This window comes from Neophocaena asiaeorientalis, unplaced genomic scaffold, assembly GCF_003031525.2.
Source record: "Neophocaena asiaeorientalis asiaeorientalis breed wild unplaced genomic scaffold, Neophocaena_asiaeorientalis_V1.1 scaffold254, whole genome shotgun sequence".
NCBI lineage: Eukaryota > Metazoa > Chordata > Mammalia > Artiodactyla > Phocoenidae > Neophocaena > Neophocaena asiaeorientalis.
The window spans coordinates 2,574,976-2,593,792 of NW_020174705.1; the positions used below are offsets into that span (position 1 = coordinate 2,574,976).

At 60.2% G+C, this 18,817-nt stretch overlaps 6 protein-coding genes across 12 annotated transcripts in view; 3 read left to right on the forward strand and 3 right to left on the reverse strand.

Annotated features, from left to right (window-relative positions):
• The first annotated feature begins 6,291 nt into the window (after positions 1-6,291).
• Positions 6,292-7,170, forward strand: CLDN9 (claudin 9). The gene has a single exon (XM_024759748.1). The coding sequence runs from the start codon at positions 6,292-6,294 to the stop codon at positions 6,943-6,945; it is 654 nt and encodes a 217-aa protein (XP_024615516.1). The 3' UTR covers positions 6,946-7,170.
• An 806-nt stretch (positions 7,171-7,976) lies between these two features.
• CLDN6 (claudin 6) lies at positions 7,977-11,099 on the reverse strand. Of its 2 annotated transcripts, none has more exons than XM_024759747.1 (3): positions 11,027-11,099; positions 10,514-10,843; positions 7,977-8,784 (listed from the first exon to the last, which is right to left on the reverse strand). In XM_024759747.1, the coding sequence occupies exon 3, from the start codon at positions 8,750-8,752 to the stop codon at positions 8,087-8,089; it is 666 nt and encodes a 221-aa protein (XP_024615515.1). In that variant the 5' UTR covers positions 8,753-8,784; positions 10,514-10,843; positions 11,027-11,099; the 3' UTR covers positions 7,977-8,086. The 2 variants fall into 2 exon arrangements, with proteins under 2 accessions (XP_024615515.1, XP_024615513.1); XM_024759745.1 differs by having other exon boundaries at positions 10,950-11,088.
• Positions 11,100-11,240: 141 nt separating this feature from the next.
• On the forward strand, positions 11,241-13,285 carry TNFRSF12A (TNF receptor superfamily member 12A). 2 transcript variants are annotated; one of them, XM_024759749.1, is made up of 4 exons: positions 11,241-11,377; positions 12,123-12,227; positions 12,451-12,585; positions 12,671-13,285. In XM_024759749.1, exons 1-4 carry the CDS (start codon positions 11,284-11,286, stop codon positions 12,724-12,726), a joined length of 390 nt encoding a protein of 129 aa, XP_024615517.1. In that variant the 5' UTR covers positions 11,241-11,283; the 3' UTR covers positions 12,727-13,285. The 2 variants fall into 2 exon arrangements, with proteins under 2 accessions (XP_024615517.1, XP_024615518.1); XM_024759750.1 differs by having other exon boundaries at positions 11,245-11,377; positions 12,148-12,227.
• Positions 13,286-13,523: 238 nt separating this feature from the next.
• On the reverse strand, positions 13,524-14,882 carry HCFC1R1 (host cell factor C1 regulator 1). Of its 2 annotated transcripts, none has more exons than XM_024759774.1 (4): positions 14,748-14,882; positions 14,382-14,438; positions 14,140-14,268; positions 13,524-13,896 (listed from the first exon to the last, which is right to left on the reverse strand). In XM_024759774.1, exons 1-4 carry the CDS (start codon positions 14,840-14,842, stop codon positions 13,761-13,763), a joined length of 417 nt encoding a protein of 138 aa, XP_024615542.1. In that variant the 5' UTR covers positions 14,843-14,882; the 3' UTR covers positions 13,524-13,760. The 2 variants fall into 2 exon arrangements, with proteins under 2 accessions (XP_024615542.1, XP_024615543.1); XM_024759775.1 differs by having other exon boundaries at positions 14,140-14,295.
• A 78-nt stretch (positions 14,883-14,960) lies between these two features.
• Positions 14,961-18,224, forward strand: THOC6 (THO complex subunit 6). 2 transcript variants are annotated; one of them, XM_024759772.1, is made up of 13 exons: positions 14,961-15,301; positions 16,129-16,244; positions 16,345-16,409; positions 16,500-16,603; positions 16,686-16,723; positions 16,807-16,855; positions 16,974-17,045; positions 17,147-17,249; positions 17,335-17,384; positions 17,474-17,536; positions 17,637-17,747; positions 17,833-17,967; positions 18,047-18,224. In XM_024759772.1, exons 1-13 carry the CDS (start codon positions 15,263-15,265, stop codon positions 18,125-18,127), a joined length of 1,026 nt encoding a protein of 341 aa, XP_024615540.1. In that variant the 5' UTR covers positions 14,961-15,262; the 3' UTR covers positions 18,128-18,224. The 2 variants fall into 2 exon arrangements, with proteins under 2 accessions (XP_024615540.1, XP_024615541.1); XM_024759773.1 differs by lacking the exon at positions 16,129-16,244 and having other exon boundaries at positions 15,163-15,301; positions 18,047-18,217.
• Positions 18,225-18,252: 28 nt separating this feature from the next.
• The window catches only part of BICDL2 (BICD family like cargo adaptor 2), a 7,661-nt gene continuing 7,096 nt past the window's right edge, over positions 18,253-18,817 (reverse strand). For 2 of the 3 annotated variants that reach the window (XM_024759632.1, XM_024759631.1), the window contains one exon: positions 18,282-18,750. In XM_024759632.1, the coding sequence (XP_024615400.1) occupies positions 18,589-18,750 (162 nt within the window). In that variant the 3' untranslated portion in view covers positions 18,282-18,588. Of the gene's footprint in view, positions 18,751-18,817 lie in introns of all 3 variants that reach the window. The other variant, XM_024759630.1, reaches the window with a different exon arrangement.

An 18,817-nucleotide genomic window follows, 5' to 3' on the forward strand; every position in this document is an offset into this window, starting at 1 on the left:
ACCTGCAGGCGCCGCCTGCGCCGCTAGACCCCTGGCCGCTCGACCCCTGGCCGCTCGACCCCTGGCCGCTGCCCGCCTTTCCCCCGCCGCTGCCACTGCCGCCCCCGCCTCCGCACTTTTTCCTGTAGCCGCCGTGCTGAAGGCCCGGCCCTCCCCGCCCCGGAGGGGCTGCGGGCGGGTGAGTTGGCAGCCCTGCCTGGATTCAGAGGCTATGCCCCTCGCCGCCTTCCCCGCCGGCAGGTTCAGGGGCGTGGGTCGGAGCCCGGCTTGGGGAAGAAGGAGGGCGTGTCGGGAGCAGCCCACCTTTGGGGGAGGAAGGAGCAAGTCTGAAAATAAGCTCGTTTGAAAATTGGGGCCATTTCTTCCATTTTTTCCTACTATCCTACAGGAAGCCTTTTGCCTGGTCATTTGAGAATGTAACTAATTCCTTGTAGTGATAAACTGGCTGGTGATCTGGGCAGGTGGGGCTGGGAGCCCACGGCACGCGGCTTGAGGAAATGAAAACAAAATTTAAAAATACTTTTACTAGAGTACGCAAAATGTCTCATTTTCCCTTGTGCAGTAAAGGGTTTGGATGCCATCGCTAAGATCTTTCTCTGCTGAAGTTTGTATGGCTTCTTGGAAACTCAGAACCTGCCTTCCAAGTCTTAAGAAGTCAAACTTTCAGCTGAAATAGATCCTGGGGTCCCTTGGGCCTGGGCGCACGGGGAGAACATTGGTGTTGATGGACAGTCGATACTGGGCCTTGGAACAAGAGTGTCACATGCAAGGGCTCTGAAGTCATCCCCAAGGGACAGGAAAGCTCCCAGGGTGAGTCATGAGAGGAAGCCCCTGTTCTCTCCCCATCGTTACTACCTCCCTTCACCACCCCCCACCCGCCTTTCTCCCCAGCGTGTACAACACAGAATAAAGTTCCCTTTGTTACTCAGGTGGCTTGGGCTCAAGTAACCAGGCAGACGTCCTATCTCAGTGGGCTCTTCTACAGCAGCTCAGGAGTGGTATCAGGAAGCCAAATTGACCTTGGGAGACCTCTGAGAGCCTGGGACCTGCCAGCAAGAAAGGCAGTGTATGAGTTTCCTGAGACTGCTGTAGCAAATCACCACAAACTGGGTGGCTTAAAACAGAAATTTAGTCTCTCTTGGTTCTAGAAGCCACAAGTCCAAAATCAAGGTGTCCCAGGGCCATACTCCCTCCCAAGGCTCTAGGGGAGGATCCTTCCTTGACTCTTGCAGCTTCTGGTGGCTCCAGGTGTTCTTGGTTTGTGGCTGCATCACTCCAATCTTTGCCTCCATCTTCATATGACCTTCTCCCTTGTAGCTGTGTCTCACATCTCCCTCTTGTTTTTCTCTTATGACACCTGTCATTGGATATAGGGCCCACCCTAAGTCCAGAATGCTCTCATCTTGAGATCCTTAAGTACACCTGCAAAAACCCTTTTTTCAAATAAGGCCACGCTGACATGTTCCAGGGCTTGGGACTGGACATAGTGTTGGGGGCCACCATCCAATCCATACAGGCAGTGTGCTCTCCCTTGTGGGGCTGGCCCACCTGCCACGCTGTCTTTCAGCTTCCCTAAAGCCTGTGTTAGGCCCTACCCCTTGCTGAACCTGAGCCTTGAGTGCCCTTGGAGTACTCACGCAGGATCCAAAGGCACTAGTGCCTTGATAAAGCTCTCACTGGCACAGGAAAAAAAGTAGACTGACTTTCCCCTTTGCTGAATTGCGGCCGAGTTCGCATTCCTGCCAGCTTGCTGCTTCCTCTATGCTCTTTATGTCCTGTAGCCCTTCCCACTCTGAGCTGAGAATCAGACAGTAAACAGGAAGGACAAGACTGAATGTGGGCTCCTAAAGAAGACAGCACTCTCAGAGCTTCAGATGGCTAACTGCTGCTGGTTGTAAGCTGACAATTACGACTGATAATAAAGTTGTTACCCAGTCAATGGAGTCGGCCCCAGTTTACAAGTGAAACTGTCGTTGTGCTCTTGATGAAATACTCCCGGCCCAAGTTAATACCTACAATAATACCTAAGGTGTGCAGAGCACTTGCGGCCCAGCCAGTGCCTTTGGCAACCCTGGAGGTAAGCAGGGCAGGCTTCTCCCTCTGGTTTATAGCCAGGAGACACCCGAGATTAGGCAGACGTGACTTGCCCAGCAAGGTCCTGGGGTGGGGTTGACACCACGTCTGACCCCAGAGTTCACTGATCTGCGTGCTGCGAGTGGAGAGCACTCTTTGCTTTCTGAGACGGGGACATGGACACGGTGAAAGTGAACCCGGGTGGAGGGTGGCTTCCCGTGTAATCAGATACAGATGTTGTTCTGTGCAGAGACTTCCCCATGACGCAGGGAGCCTCGAGGAGTGGGAGGAGGAGGGGATGGCTGGCTCTGGAGGAAAGGACAGGATGCAGGGAGGATGGCTTGAGGGAAGCTCAACATGGTGCGGGGTGGCCCGGCTGGGCTGCGGGCTGCATTGCCTTCGGGGAAAGAGGCACCAGGAGGCCCAGCTCAGGAAGCTCAGCCAGCGTTGCTGGGCAAGGAGCCGGAGGCTTTGAAGTCAGTCTGGGGTTGCATCAGGCTTGTCCTGTTTCCCACGTGTTCTCTTGGCCAAGTTCCTTAGCTCTCTGAGCTTGCTCCCTTGTCTGTAAAATGGGGGCGTGAGTCCCTGAGAATTATTATGGGATGTCAGTGTTTCCTCTTTTCCTTTTGGTTCAGGAGCCAGGGGCTTTCTACCTGCAACTTCGGGGCCTCAGGTGCCTCCCCAGGGAAACGGGCGATGCAGCCTTTGGGGTTGTTGTGCAGCCCCCATAGCTACCTCCATACCCTTCCTGGCACCATGGTGGCCACAGTCAGTTCCCCTCTTTTGTCCTGTTCCCCTGTAAGGGGAGCGAGTTGGACAATAGGATTGGAGTTAACCCCCTCCCACTTCACCTTCATCTAAGCTGAGCTGCAGTCTCTTCTGCCCACCTGAGCCTCCCACCCCTCCTCCCTCCCAGAGAGAACAAAGGTTAGTTTCGGTTCTGTCACTCCCTGAAGGGGTGAGGAGGACAAGCCCCCCTCCACTTCCTTGGTTTCCTCCCTCAGTGGTACAGCAGGGAAGGTTCTCCTCCCCCACCTCTTTCCCAGGAGGTGGTGGATGAGGTGGGGCTTCCTGCGGACTCGGTAAAGTGTCATTGAGATGGTAACTACACAGTGGGGGTCCCGGCCTCTCCTGTCCATAGCCTTCCAGCCCGAGTCCCAGGCCCAGCCTAGGCCCCAACTTTAACCCTTTGGTTCCCAGATCCAGCTGAATCCAGGTTGACCAGAGGACCTAAGAGAGGGCCTGGGGCCTCCCAGCCGTGGCCTAAGGAGGGCTGAGAGCTGAGGGTGGGCAGTACATTCCTGCCCAGGTGCCCTGGGACTCTGACCTCTGCTGCCCATCCCCCCCCCCACACACAGTGTGCCTCTCCTAGTTCTCTGACAAATGTCCCCACATTTACTCTCCATCTAGGCTGTGGAGGAGGCGCCTTATCAAGACGGGGAAAAGGGAGACAGGTGGGAGGAAGCTGAAGCTGCCCCGTGCCCGGAGGCAGGTCTGGCTGGGATTGGTTTCTGGGGGCGGCGGCGAGAGGGGTGTCTTCATCCTCTGACCGCCCACCTCCCGTGTGGCAGTGCAGGGGTAGAGTGTAGACATGTCGGGCCGAAGAGGAAATGGGATCTAAGAAGTTCAGGGTCCTCATTGTGCCATCTCTTGGCACCACGTTTACCTGGTGTGTAGTGCCCACACCAGGCCCCATCACGACGTTGGGGGGAGGGGGTTGGAGCTGCCCGTGGAACTGGTGGGCCCTTAAAGCAAGGCCCAATTGCAGGCTGACCAACTGTCCCCATCTCCCGCGACCCCCCTACAAAGGACTCAGTGCTCAAACCAAGAATGTACTAGGCAAATCAGGATGAGTTGGTGACCTAATGCCCAAGGCAGGAGGCAGACTCTCTCCAGGCCTGGGGAAGGAAAAGGCCCTGGGCTGAGGCTGCCCAGGATGGGAGGCCTTTTGTGCGGTTCGGTGGGCCCTCCAGAGATCTGGGCTGGCTGCTGCTCCCTGACACCTGCCTGCCCAAACCTGTGTGACTGGATTCCTGGTGGCCCCAGAGGGAGCCCACTGAAGGCTTGCCTCTATTTGCCCTTCTTCAACCACCCACCTACCCCCATGAAATCTGAGGCCTGGGGGCGTGAGGGGGCACTAGATGAGCTGGACAACCTGCCCAGGGTTCCCCCTGCCCATCACAGCCAGCAGGGAGCTCTGGCCGTTTCCCAGCCAGCTAGCATCAGCACCCTCCTCCCGTCTTCAGGCCGGGGCCACCAGGCCAGCCCATACCAGTTGATCTCTGCCCCTCTCTGGGGAGGCACCCAGTGTGGAGAAAGCTCCAATCATTGGCGTCCGCCTATCAGACCCACTGGCTGACACTGGTCTCAGTTGTTCCATTTTAGGGGGAGGGGTTCTTGTGCTTTTCTGGGGCACCCACCCGCTTTGCAAATCTGATGAAGTTATAAACCTCTCTTCCAAAAAATTGCTAAAACCCATTCCCAGAAGCAATGCAGCCACTTGAAATTAGAATTCTTTATAAAGGAAGCCCCACTGGGTAGGTGAGGAGGCACCTAGCACCCCTCCCCTCCCTCAGGGTCGTAGAGTGGTGCAGCGACCAGGTGTGCATTGGGGGGCCTCCCACCCCTGCCCCCACAGGCCAGGTGAGCTCCAGCTTCCTCAGGAGGAGGGCGGGTGGAGAGGCTCTCCCCCTGGGGTCCTCTCCACCACCCTGGAGAGTGGAATTTTCATCAGCCCCCAACTCCCTTTTCACACAGTAATCCTCGATTCTTAGCACCCAGGGAGGGCCTTGAAGGAGCTCATGGCCCGCCCCAAATGAGGGGCTCCTGTTTGTGTGCTTCTCAAAGAGACCTTTGACCCAAGGAGGCTAAGGACCTTGACCTTCCATGAACTGGCCCCGGGTTGGGGGCAGGGTTTGAGCCATGGTCTGTGTGACTTCCAGGCTGCCCCCACGAGGGGAGTCACAGGCTCTGAGGGGGTCTTCAGGAGGGGTGTCTTTCCTGAGGACTGTGGGGCAGGGCTCAGGGACGCCCTCCTCTGTTGGTGTCCCACTCCCCGAGGAACAGAGTTGGGTGCTGGGGCTGCACCCCCACGGACGGCTCACGCCCCTGCTACTCTCCCCCTTCCCCCTCCCCCACCTGCACAACGGGCTCTTTGTCCCTGGCCCCCAGACACCCTCAGCTCAGCCCCCAGTTTCAGCAGCAGGGGTGGGGATGGCACACCTGAGCTGATGTAGAAGTTGGGGGTGGTGGTTTTCTAGGCCATTGCCTGGGTGATGCCACCTGAGCTGAGCGCCAGGCACCTGTTGCTGGGGAACAGTGCGGGCAGGGCCCCTCCCTCGGGAGCCGCCAGCGCCACTGGGCTGAGACGGGGAGACGGATCAGATTCCAGAGAGTCCCCGGTTGGCGGGCAGCTGGACAGGGGCGGGGTGTGTGATACTGGGGAAGCTGGTGCGTTTGCATCACGGGGTGGGGGAGAGCAGAGACAGCGGCGGGCGGGGGACAGGAGGCTCCCCAAGATACCCTCCCACTTCTGTCCTGAGCCAGTTCCTTTATGGCCCCCATTCCTTCCTCCACAGCCGGTCCTCAGTCTCCCCGTTCCTTTGTCCATGGGTTCCTATGGCATGGATGTTCTTTCTTCCCCTGTTCCATCCTGGTCATGACCCACCCCTGCACTGACCCTGAGGCCCCCATCCCATCCCCAGCCCCGCCTCCTCCCATCACTCTGGCTTCCCCAGTCTCGGCCTCTCTGCTCCTCCCCTGCCTTGGCCTTAAAACCCCGCCTGCAACCGGGAGCCAGCATAGTCCCCAGGTGGCACTGCCAGGTGAGCCGCTCAGCGTGAACCTGCACCAACTCTGGGGACACATCTCTCTTCAGCCTGAAGGTGGGTCGGGAGGGTCCGTGCAAGCTGGGTCAGACAGGCGGCAGTGGGACCTGACTGCAGGGTGGCAGGAGCAGCCGCTGGGCATCTGAGGGGCGACGGGCCCCTCGAAGGGACACCAGCCGCTCAGCTGAGCAGGACTTGAGGTTGATTTGTGTTTGTGGAGGTTCAGAGACACATCTGTGAGGCGCACGGAGCGAGGAGGTGCCTTGCCAGAGGCTCACAGATGTGAGGACTGTCTTGGTCAGAGGACGCTGACAACGCTCCGCAGCATCGGACCCACTCCTGCAAATCAACCAGGCCTCCTAGAGTTGGGAAGACCTAACTGAGGGGACAGATGGCTTCGACTGCTCTTGAACTCCTGGGCATGACCCTGGCTGTGCTGGGCTGGCTGGGGACCCTGGTGTCCTGTGCCCTGCCCCTGTGGAAGGTGACCGCCTTCATCGGCAACAGCATTGTGGTGGCCCAGGTGGTGTGGGAGGGGCTGTGGATGTCCTGCGTGGTGCAGAGCACTGGCCAGATGCAGTGCAAGGTGTACGACTCGCTGCTGGCGCTGCCCCAGGACCTGCAGGCTGCCCGAGCCCTCTGCGTTATCGCCCTCTTGCTGGCTCTGCTTGGCCTGCTGGTGGCCATCACGGGTGCACAGTGTACCACCTGCGTGGAGGATGAAGGCGCCAAGGCCCGCATTGTGCTCACCGGGGGGGTCATCCTCCTCCTCTCAGGCATCCTGGTGCTCATCCCTGTGTGCTGGACCGCCCACGCCATCATCCAGGACTTCTACAACCCCCTGGTGGCTGAGGCCCTCAAGCGGGAGCTGGGAGCCTCTCTCTACCTGGGCTGGGCGGCATCTGCCCTGCTTATGTTGGGCGGGGGCCTCCTCTGCTGCACATGCCCCCCGCCCCAGATCGACCGGCCCCGGGGACCGAGGTTGGGCTACTCTATCCCCTCCCGCTCGGGTGCATCTGGGCTGGACAAGAGAGACTACGTGTGAGGTGAATGTCCATGGAAGCCTGCTGCTTAGAACCTTGACCCTGTGCTGGATGCCCTGCCCTAATCCTTGCCTTCTACTGTCAATCCCTCCCCCAGGTGAAACCCACTTTCCAGATGCTGGAGCCCAGCCCGGCTGCAGGGCTAGTCTCAGCGGGCCTGACTGAGTCTAGACCCTCCTCAGTGGGGTCCCCACCTCCATCCAGGCAGGGTGCCCTTGCCTGCCCCTGCTTCCCCCAATTTTCTCTCTTCTGCTGTCTCCTTCAGGCTGGCCTTCCTCTTCCTGAGCCCTCCCCTGCCCCCAGAACCTGGGCCTCACCCAAAGGGCAGTAGCTCCTTATGCCCTCCCTGGCCTGGAGTTGGTCCCTTCTGACCTGGCCACTACCAGCATCCAGAGGCCCAGGACAGGTTATCTGGGAGCAGCCACTCTCCTCCAGGCCTGGAGGCCCTGCCCATCATCAACCCCCCTCACCCCCACCCTTGAGTAGGGAATAAACAGACCATTTGTAACCTGGCTCCTTTGATCTGTGGTTGGGCCGGGAAGACCTGATGGCCTCTCCTGGGTTTGTCTGGCCAAGGCCTGCTCCAGGTCCTGACCAGTGGGTAACCTCACTCAGGCCACGCAAGGCACGGGGCCAACACGGGAGGTGAGTGACTTGTGCCCACCTCCTCCTGCCAGGCTGGCACTCAGCAGACCCCCAGCAACACCAAAGGCAAGTAACCAAACAAAATGTGCTTTATTTAGTAAAAACTGGTGAGTGTGGGCAGGACATGGCAGAAGTGCACAGGGGCTGGGGATGGGAGGGTCAGGGGTCAGCACAGGGGGGACATGACTCAGGTTGGAGGAGCCAGAGGTCAGAAGACTTGGAGGTGGGTGGGTCTTTGGTAACTTATCACCTGCTCCTCTAGAGGCTACAGGTGGCTCAAAAGCCCCTGCGGGTTCCAGAGGCCTGACCAGCAAGGGAAGGCTTGTCTCTGCAGGCCTAGGGAGGCCCGACCCCCAGGGTTATCAAATGGATTAACCACTGCCCCCCCCCAATATAAAGCAAAAACAACACCAAAGCTGTCATGGATCACCATTGCCATGGCTCCAGCTCAGAGGGTTAGGCTCCACTCTCAAGGGAGCCCATGCTCCCCTTCCTGAATTAGACGTAATTCTTAGTGGGGTACTCAGAGGGACCCCGAGAGGCAGTATGCGGGGCTGAGGCCGAGTATCGGGCCATATAATGGCTGGAGCCCCGGGACCCCCCAGAGGGGCAGGTGCAGCACAGTAGCCCCCCACCCAGCAACAAAAGGCCAGAAGCTGCCCAGCCCAGGTAGAGGGAGGCTCCCAGCTCCCGCTTTTGGGCCTCAGCCACCAGGGGGTTGTAGAAGTCCTGGATGATGGTGTGGGCAGTCCAGCACACGGGGATCAGGGTCAGGACTCCTGAGATGACAAAGATGATCCCAGAGATGAGCACCAGACGGGCCTTGGAGTCCTTGTCCTCCACACAGGTGGTGCACTTGGCCCCTGCGAGGTAGACCAGCAGGCCGAGCAGGACCACTAGGAGAGTGATGACACAGAGGGCTCGGGCAGCCTGCAGGTCCTGGGGCAGCGCCAGCAGCGAGTCGTACACCTTGCACTGCATCTGGCCAGTGCTCTGCACCACGCAGGACATCCACAGCCCCTCCCACACCACCTGGGCCACCACAATGCTGTTGCCGATGAAGGCGGTCACCTTCCACAGGGGCAGGGCACAGGACACCAGGGCATTCACCCAGCCAAGCAGTGTCAGGACGATCCCCAGGATTTGCAGACCAGCAGAGGCCATGGTGAGGTTGAGGTTGAGGTTGAGGAGCTGCACTGTGGGACAGAAGCAGAGTAACGTTAAGATCAGCTGGCCCAGCCTCTGGTTCCCAGTGAATGCTAACCCCCATGCCACAAGCCATGGCCACCACACAGGACAAGAGTATGAACCCTGGGAATCAGGACACCGTGTCCTGTAACATGGACAAGGCATGCTCCCTGAGCCTCATTTTCTCATGGGCAAAACGAGCATTTAATGCTTTAGTATTTTTTTTTCCTTAGACAGGCACTAGTTTATAAGAGTGAAAAAGTAAGCAACCCAGTCCTAGTTGTTTTGAGTGCAAATGAAATATAAAGCCTATGCACATGCTTGCCCATGGCTTCAGCTACTTTGGGTACAAAGGGGCAAAAGGGATGAAACAATAGAATGCAGTTTTTTGGTGGTTTCCACAGGGTTAATGGGTGGTAGGTTTGCTCTAGCCATGAGCTTCAGGCTTAAAACTTAGTTTTAACACCAAGAATAGAGATACAAGTTTCCTCCCAGCACCCAACATAAATGTCCAAACCCTTCACCCCAACTTGGTTCTGTACCCCATACAGGCGGTTGCCAGTTTGATCTTAAGATCTTGTGTACATGGTGGCCAGTCAGCCCTGGCCTTGCCTGCCACTGCCTGGCCCAAACCAATCCCACCCAGTCAGACCCTGGATGGGGCAGCAGAGATGGAGGGAAACAAAAACAAAAACAGCCCTCCCACCCCAAAGCACTTCCTTTCCCAAGGCCACCGGCTGCCTCCCTGGTTCCTGCCCTTCTGTCCTCCCCTAGGGGGGCCACAGAGCAGACCCCCAAGGTTGGTGACATTTTTTTGTGTATTCTTGCCCCAAATGCCATTCTCTCAGGACACAACTTCCCTAAAAGAAGTTACCACCCTTGGGGTCTGTCCAGTGAAACATCTCCTCTGGGGCAGCCCTGGCCCCCACACATCCCACTTCGTGTTGGAGGTCGCCGCGGGGGATCCCTTCCGTTCAGGGTCCCGTTGTGGCTCTCCATTGCCCAAAGTTCCCGCGCACGGCTCGGACCTAAACTTAGCACCGGCCCCACCAGGGTGGCCAGAGGGCAGACTCTCCACTCAATTGCACCCGCCCATAACCCGGGCCGAACTCATGACCTGGGGGGAGATAGGACGCGGCGGGCCGTACGGCGCTAATCCCAAACCCAGTGTCAGCCCTCCAGGACTCTGGCCGGGTTAGGGCCGGGGCCACGCCAGACTAGGCACCCAGCACCTCTCCCTTACAAGCGTGTCCCTGGTCTCGACCCCTTCCCTTTCCACGCACTACAGGCTCGGCTCATCCGAGGGCGTCCCCTCCCGCTCTCGATCCCTATTTCCCTTCTGAGTCTGGCCCGAAGGAGGGTGTCCTCAGCCCCCCGGCCTGGAAGCCGCGCAACCTGGAGGGTTCCAATGGCGGCGCTAGCTGCAGGGTCCGCTCCCGCAGGTGAGGGGGAAGGGAGCCCCGCCCCAGAGGGAAGCACAGGTGGGGGAGGGGCGCCTGGGTTTCGGTGCCTTTGTCCCCGGGCTGGGGGGAGGGGCGTTTAACCCTTCCGCCAAAGGACCCCATTAGGGCTTTGGTGCAGCCCCCCGCCCAGGGGCTCCTGGCCCTGGGTGGCTGCCGCCCAATCAGTTCAGGTTCTTCACGCGCACCCCAACCCAACTCCGCCACTCCCCGTGCCCCCCTATCTTCGAGGCACCTACCCCCTCCTCCACGACACGCACACTTCCCCCAGGCTCACCTGCAAAGGAGTCCACCAAGATTCGGAGTAGCAGGCGGAGTGCTGGGACTGGGGCGGAGGCGGGGGTCTTAAAGAGGCAATGACGTCACCGGACCACCGCCCAGGGGAGGGGCAGAGACCCCAGTCCCGACCGCGGCGAACGCGCGAATCCCAACCTCGTCAGTGGGGGGCGCTCGAGCCTGGAGCCGCTGCTCCCCCATCTGGCCCGGGTGCAGAGCATCAACTGGCTGAAGTCCGGCAAGCAGTGGGTCAAGGGGCAGGGTATGGAGCCGAACAGAGCTTGGGGCTCGACTCCGGAACTCACCTAACCTTCCCGAGCTTCATTTTAGTCTGAAAAATGGAGACAACAAGCCCACATTTTACTATGTAACTATGTGCTAAGGTAGAAATTAAAGGGCACAGTATTATTATTTTTGTTGTATTGTTATTATCATACCCTCGGGGCCCTTAAGAAACAGCTTTCTCTGTGCTGGGTTGTTTCGTGTCAGATCCGCCCTCTCGCCCAACACGCACCTCCTGGGCTTCCGCACCGAGAAGGCAGGGCCAGATCTGCATCCCTTTGGCGTTCTGGCCGCTCCCGCACAGAGACGGCGTTTGTTGAGCGAATAACTGAACTTAGAGGTCCGGGCGGGACCCGGCGTCTAGGGGTGGATCACGGGGTGGGCAGAGGCTAGGGATCCGCCCCGGAAGGCGGGGGCGGGGCCGCTGCTGTCTGCCCCGGTACGCGGGCGGCCAGCGCAGACTGCAGCCGCCGCCCGACGAACAACACCATGTCTCCCGGCCCGCTACGCCCGCTGCCGCGGCTCTTCGTGCTGGGGCTCGGGCTGGCGCTGCTGCGCGCCGCGGCCGGGGAGCGAGTGCCAGGTATGCCCGGCCCGGGCTGGGCGGGAGGGCGTGGGAGACGGAGGACTCCCAGGTCCGGGATCGGGGAGCCGTCATTGGGGGCCTAGAGGAGTGGGCAGAACTGGGGGGACTAGGCGGACATGGGGATCCGGGGTCAGGTGGTCTCCAGACACCGCGCTCCCTGGCCAGGAGAGGTCCCATCTCGCTCCCAGCTTCATCCGTAGTCCAGGCCTCAGTTTCCCGCCTGTCCAACTTGGGGGGCGGGGGAGGCTTCGGTCCTGAGTCTGGACTCGGAAGTGGAGAGAGAAGAAAAGTTTGAGGGAGGGATGTCCCGTCCGGTAAGGTGGCACGCCCCCAGCCTGATCAATACCGGGTCTGCCCACCCCCCCTTGACCGAAGAGTTGGGGGGGTGTTGAGTGGCACGGAGGTCTGTGCCCCCCATACCATGTGGGGTGCCCCCTTCCATCCGGTGACTTCAGTGCCCAGCTATGCGGGGGGAGGGACCGGGGTCGGGCCCGGTGCCCAGGAATGAGTCACCCGCCGGCGGCGGCGGGGGGGCTGTTATGGGGACCTGACCTACTCCCCCCAGCGTCCCGCACTACGCCCCCCTCTCCCCCGCGCTGCCGTGTCCCGGTCGGGCCGTGCGGTCACCTGTGAGGAATGTGGAGGGAGAGCGCCGGTGACTCACGTTATTCGAGCCGGCCGACCCTGACCTCAGCCCCAAAAATAGCCGCCCCCCGCCTCTGACTCGCGGCCCCCTCCCCAGGCACCACCCCCTGCTCTCGCGGCAGCTCCTGGAGCGCGGACCTAGACAAGTGCATGGACTGCGCATCGTGCCCCACGCGACCGCACAGCGACTTCTGCCTGGGCTGTGAGTGGGGGCGGGGCCAGAGGCGAGCGGACCCCAGTCTTGGGGGGGAGGGTTGCTGGGTGGAGAGGGGAGCAGATCTGTGGAATTAATTGGGAGAGGCTGGAGTGAGGAAGGGGCTCTGACTGGGGTAGAGACCAAGGTGGAGGAAAGGCTTAAGGCTCCGATCTAGGGGGCGGGGCTGGTCCCTAGAGGGGCGAGGTCTGACTTGGAGTCCCGCCCCCAGGCGCTGCGGCCCCTCCAGCCTCCTTCAGGCTGCTGTGGCCCATCCTTGGGGGTGCCCTGAGCCTGGCCCTCGTTCTGGGGCTGCTTTCCGGATTCCTGGTCTGGAGACGGTGCCGCAGGAGAGAAAAGTTTACCAGTAAGTGCGCCCCTGCCCGCCCGACGGCCCCTCATCATTCCTCAGCAACTCCCCCGCTCATGATGCCCCTCTTCTTATCTTGCAGCCCCCATCGAGGAGACCGGCGGGGAGGGCTGTCCTGGCGTGGCGCTGATCCAGTGACAGTGAGCGCCCCCTGCCAGCAGGAGGCTGCGCCCACTCATCATTCATTCATTCATTCTGGAGCCAGCCCCAGCCTCCCAGACACAGCCAAAGCCAGGCTGCTCCAACCACAGGGGTGTGGAGGGATGGGGGACAGCGAATCACCTCTCTGAGGCCTGGGTCCAGGCTTCAGAAGGGCCTTCCAAGGTGTCTGACTGCCCTGACTCTGGCTCCAGAATAGAAAAGGAGACCCTGGCTGGCTCATGCCAGACAGCTGACACTAAGGAACCACAGCATTTGCACAAGGGTCCCCCCACCCCCACTATGGCCTGGGGGCCAGGCTGACCTGAGAGATAGACACAACATCAGGACCCACCCACTCAGATGTACTGAAATTCCACCACGGGGTCTCAGCCTGGGGCGCTAGGGACCTGTTCCTAACACTAGGGGGCTGGCCCTCTAGCACGGCTGGCCCTAAGACACTGCCCCTCCAACCCCCAAAAGGGGGGAGATATTTATTTTGGGAAGAAAGTTTGGAGGGGGGAGAGAATTTATTAATAAAAGAATCTTTAACTTTAAATGGTTTGGAGAGTGGCATGATCCCAGCCTGACTTCCCAGAGCTGGAGGGAGGAGTGAGTCAGCCGCGGGGGTGGGGGTGAGGCTCTGACTCACACATTCTCAATGCCTGAGCCCAGCCTGCCAGGACCTGGCTGTGCCCTGACCGTTTTCCAGGGAAGATCTTGAGGAGAAACCCCAGCATCCAGCACCTCTGCCCTGCCCTCCCTTTCCCAAAGGCCCTGGGTTCCACACTGTAGGCTTCATTTGCTCAGCAATCTTTATTCAGTTCTCTGGGGAGGGGACGGCTCCCTTCCCATGCTCCTGCACCTCCCACCCCAGGGCTCCGTGGGGCTCAGTGTCCTCTGTTGGGGGAAGGTCCTGGTGCCCAGAGGCCTGGTCTGGAGGAAAAGCAGGGCAGCTGCTCCCTTCGTGGGAGTGCTGGCCTCCCCTGCTGTGGGGAAGAAGGAAGGTGGGCAGGGGCACTGCCCCCCAGCACTCAGAGCTCCATTAAGTCCCCAGCTGGGGTTGCAGGATAGTGGGGGCTGGGGGTGTCCCCCAGCCTCAGCAACCGGAGCGCCTCCGGGATCAGGTTCCCAGGGTAGCACCAGAGAAGCAGCTCAGAGCAAGGGCTTCTGGAAGAGGAAATGACAGTCACGGCACAGGGCTGAGGCTGGACTAGCAGAGCCACACCCCACCTGGTACAGGTCCCCAGGGGCTCCTGGACTGCTGGCACCTTCCAAGGAGCCAAGTAGGGAAACAACAGAGGTTGGCTAGAAGCTAAAAATAGCAAGATGAGGCAGAGCCTGGAGATTGGCTCTGAGGATTGGGTATGATCCTCCAGAAGGCCCAGCTAGTGGATTGTGGATTGTGCCTACCTGAGTGGGGGCAGAGCTGGGGGGAAAGCCATGGGGGGGCTGCAGTAAGGATGGTCATTGTGCAGGCTGAGTCTAGAGAAATGGGTGACCATGTTCTCCTCAGACAGGAACTGCTTGCGCAGGGGCTCCCTGGGGAGAGACGAGGAGGCAGGCAGCCTGGGATATTCAGAGGAGAGGTAGTCTGATGGGGACCTGAGGTGACAGAGGGCTTGCTGGAAGTCCCTCCCTGCCCCCAAACTCACTGCTCCTCCTCCAGGCGACGCTTGGTACTCATGGGCACAGCTCCTCGGAGAGGGGAGCTGGGAAGAAAAGAGAGCCAGGAGCACCCCACCCTCTTGGACCCATCCCCAGGATCTGCCCAACTAAGCCTGCAGCGTCAGCCAGGAGCCCCCAGCCCAACCCTGTCTCAGCTGACGCCTAAGTCACCTCCTCTCCCAGACCATCCAGAAGCCTGCCTCGGAGTCTGTCCCAAGTCTGCAATCCTGTCTTAACTCATGCCCAAGCCCTGCCGATAAACCCCACCGCGTGTCATCCTGCAGACCAGCCCTGAGGGCCCAGCAAAGCTCCTGGGCCCCCGGGCCAGGCCCACCCAGGGCCCCCACACACACCTCGCGTCCAGGCCTCGGGACGCCCCTGAGTCAGCCCGCGGGTCGCGCCGGGCCCGACCCTGGGGGCTTCGCTCCAGGGGTTGCTGTAAGATCATTGGGGTTCGGGGTCCTGCGAGCGGAGGGGTGGGATCCGGACGACAGGGGCGGAGCCTCCGAGGGCGTGGCTCAACGCGGGGGCGTGGCTTTAGGCGCGCGCGCGCGCGGCCAGGTCCCGCGCAGGCGCGGAAGACGGACGGCACGCGACTGGAAGGCGGGTCGGTTCAGCGGGGTAGGGGAGGGGAGGTAGGGGAAGGGACCTGGCGTAGTGGCGTTGAGGAGGGCGCCACTTAGTGTTGGGACCTTCTTGGCGGTCACCTCCGCTCCTGGGACTCGGGTTACGCGGCGGCCGCCTTCACGCCGGACCCGCCACCGGCGTTGGGTAGGTGACGCACCGCGAAAGGGAGGCGCTTGCTGGCACTTCCGGTCTCGTGAGGCTTCGTCGCGCGCGGAGCACTCTGGGACTTTTATTTCTCGAGATGGAGCGAACCATGCCGCAAGCGGTGCCTCTGGGTCAGGTGAGAGGGCGCGATGTGCGGTGCTTTCTGGGGTTTGTAGTCCATGCCCGGCTCCGAAGGGGCCGGCAAGGAGTCGTGCGCTCAAGACCTGTTTTGCGTGGGCTGTTGGTGGGACTCGGATTCTGACCCGAGGGAGGGAGAGTAACCCAGAAATACCTCAGGGGCCTAACATGAAAGTCAGGATACGGATTAGGAGTCAGTACGTTTTTCTGTATTGGAGTAATAGAGCCACTTTTTTGTGTGTGTGTGGTACGCGGGCTTCTCACTGTTGTGGCCTCTCCCGTTGCGGAGCACAGGCTCCGGACGTGCAGGCTCAGCGGCCATGGCTCACGGGCCTAGCCGCTCCGCGGCATGTGGGATCTTCCCGGACGGGAGCACGAACCCGTGTCCCCTGCATCGGCAGGCGGACTCTCAACCACTGCGCCACCAGGGAAGCCCCTAGAGCCACTTTTTAAGCGGTTTCTCCGAGGCAGCCCTGTGCGAAGCTTTTTATATACAGTAGCTCATCCAATCGTGACGAAATCTCCCGTGGGCTCCTTTTGACAGTTGAGGAAACGTGGAGGAGAGGCTGAGTCCTTGGTCAACAAAAGTTCCAATAGGCATCAAGCCTCAACTCTCCCCTTTCTCACCTCCTCCTTCGAGCCACCCCTGGGACTATATGGACAGGTGCCTGCTTGGTGGGCTATAAAAAGGAGAACTGAGAAGTCAGTGCGGTGGGAGGCCGGACTGCGGCGGGAGGCCGGACTGCAGCAGGGGAAGCAGGAAGGAGTGTGTGGTTCAGGGGTCCCAGACGCCCCAGACAGCCTTCATCCAGCCTCTCTCCACAGATGGAAGTATTTCAGGCCCTGCAGCGGCTGCACATGATCATTTTTTCCCAGAATGTCTCACCCTGTGGGAAGTTCCTGGCAGCCGGCAACAATTACGGGCAGATAGCCATCTTTAGGTACCCTTGCCCCTGCTCCCCACCATCCATTAGCTCTGGCACTTGGTCCTCCTGGGGCTGATGCCCCCTTCTTCTGACTCTCAGGCCCCTCTCCTTTCAGCTTGTCTGCTGCTTTGAGCTCTGAGGCCAAAGAGGAAAGTAAGAAGCCCATGGTGACCTTCCAAGGTGGGTGCAGGCATTGAGGCCAGCTTAGGGAACCCCCGGGTGGACGAGAGGAGCAGGACAGGGTCACTCAGGTTCTGTACTTCCATTTAGCCCACGATGGACCCGTCTACAGCATGGTCTCCACTGATCGACATCTGCTCAGTGCTGGGGATGGGGAGGTGAAGGCCTGGCTTTGGGCAGAGATCCTTAAGAAGGTGAGTGTGGAGCTGGGGGAAGGGTGAGGTGCCCAGACCCAGAGAGAGCCTTTGAGATCACCCAGTGTTTTTCTCCATGAAGGGCTGTAAGGAGCTGTGGCGTCGTCAGCCCCCATACAGGTGAGCCAGGCCCATGTGGGCAGAGGGCATGTGGGGGTGAAGGTACTGCCTCACAAGAGCTGACTCTGCTTTTCCTCTCCCAGGACCAGTCTGGAAGTACCTGAGATCAATGCTTTGCTTCTCGTCCCCAAGGTTTGAGCCCTTTTTAATTGGGGCTCTGCCCTGCCCTGTTTTGGGCCCAAATTTTAATCCTTCCCCTCTCCCTGTTCTGACTTGACATTCTCTTCTGACCCCATCCTACCTTCTGCAGGAGAATTCCCTCATCCTGGCAGGGGGAGACTGTCAGTTGCATACGATGGACCTTGAGACGGGGACCTTCACGGTGAGAGGGCTGTGGAACTGGAGTGGCAGGGGCGGGGTGGGGGAGCAGGGGCAGCAGCATCCTTCCTGGATCTTGTCCTGACACTGCCCCTCTCCCTGCAGCGGGCCCTCTGGGGCCACACAGACTACATCCACTGCCTGGCACTGCGGGAGCGGAGCCCCGAGGTGCTGTCAGGTGGCGAGGATGGGGCCGTGCGGCTTTGGGGTAAGGGAATGTCTGATTGGAGGGAAAGATGGTGGTAAGGGAGGCTGGGGCAAGGAGGGTACTTTTTATGGTTCTTCCCTCACAGACCTCCGCACGGCCAAGGAGGTCCAGACGATTGAGGTCTACAAGCACGAGGTGAGGGCACACCCCATGCTCTGTCCTTTTTCCTTCCTGGGCATCTCCTGTGTCTTCACCTCCTCCTCTATTCTCCTCTTCCCTCCCAGGAGTGCTCGAGGCCCCACAATGGGCGCTGGATTGGATGTTTGGCAACTGACTCTGACTGGATGGTGAGCCGGGCAGAGTGCAAGATGGGGTGGCAGCTCCGGGCCCTGTCCAGCTGAGGGCCTGTGGTTCATGGCGGCTGGGGACCCCCACCTTTCTGCCCAGGTCTGTGGAGGTGGCCCAGCACTAACCCTCTGGCACCTTCGATCCTCCACACCCACCACCGTCTTCCCCATGCGGGCACCACAGAAGCATGTTACCTTCTACCAGGACTTGGTGAGGCCCTCTGTCTTGCTTCTGCCAGCCCTGCCCCGCTCCCCCTGCAGCCCTGAACCCTGAGGCCCCTCCTTGTCTTCCACAGATTCTATCAGCTGGACAGGGTCGCTGTGTCAATCAGTGGCAGCTGAGCGGGGAGCTCAAGGCCCAGGTGCCTGGCTCCTCCCCAGGGCTGCTAAGCCTCAGCCTCAACCAGCAACCAGCAGCCCCTGAGTGCAAGGTGGGTTCAGCAAGGGGCGGTGGGGATCCTGGGAGGCCAGAGCGTGTGGGCAGGTCAGTCACTCCCCTCTTGCCTCTAGGTCCTGACAGCCGCAGGCAACAGCTGCAGGGTGGATGTCTTCACCAATCTGGGCTACCGAGCTTTCTCCCTGTCCTTCTGACCTCCAGCAACACCCCCACCTCCATCTCAGGGGTTCGGAGTGGTTTGGTTTTTTCTTTTTTTTATACTAATAAAATTTGGGGCATTTTTTTTTCATGTGCTTTTTTCCCAAGAATGGAGGCCAAGTCGGTGCAATGATTTATATATTACTCTGTCTGAGCTTGATACATAAATACCCACCCTCAACCCTGTCCTGGAGCATGCCGGGGGGCAGGGGGCCTAGTCCCTGGAAAAGATAGACCTATCTAGATTCGAAAAACAGCTCTGCCACACCTGCCCCTGCCACCCACCTTGGGTCCCTGGCCCCCAAAGCTGGCCCCTGTTCCCGGTGAGCCCTTGCCCAGCCTCTTGGGGTGGAGAGGGCACCAGCCGCCTTTGGCAGACAGTCAGGGCCCGTTGCTCCGTTGGCCAGAAGAGGAAAGTGAGCCAAAGAGGGCAAAGGTGGCCCCCTCGACCAGGCGCTCAGGTCCTTCGGAAGAGGTTGCTGAAGAAGCCGCCGGCGGGCCCAGGGCCCAGGCGCAGCGAGAGGCGCGGCGGGTTGCGGCTCGGGGCGGATCCAGCCGCACTCAGCTCTTTCTGGCGTTGTGATCGCAGCTGCTGCCCGATGACCACCTGCATGTCGTCCTGCGGACAGGGCGGCCGGGCCGGCGGGTCGGGTCAGCGTTCGGCACCGCCCCCGCCGGCACCGCCC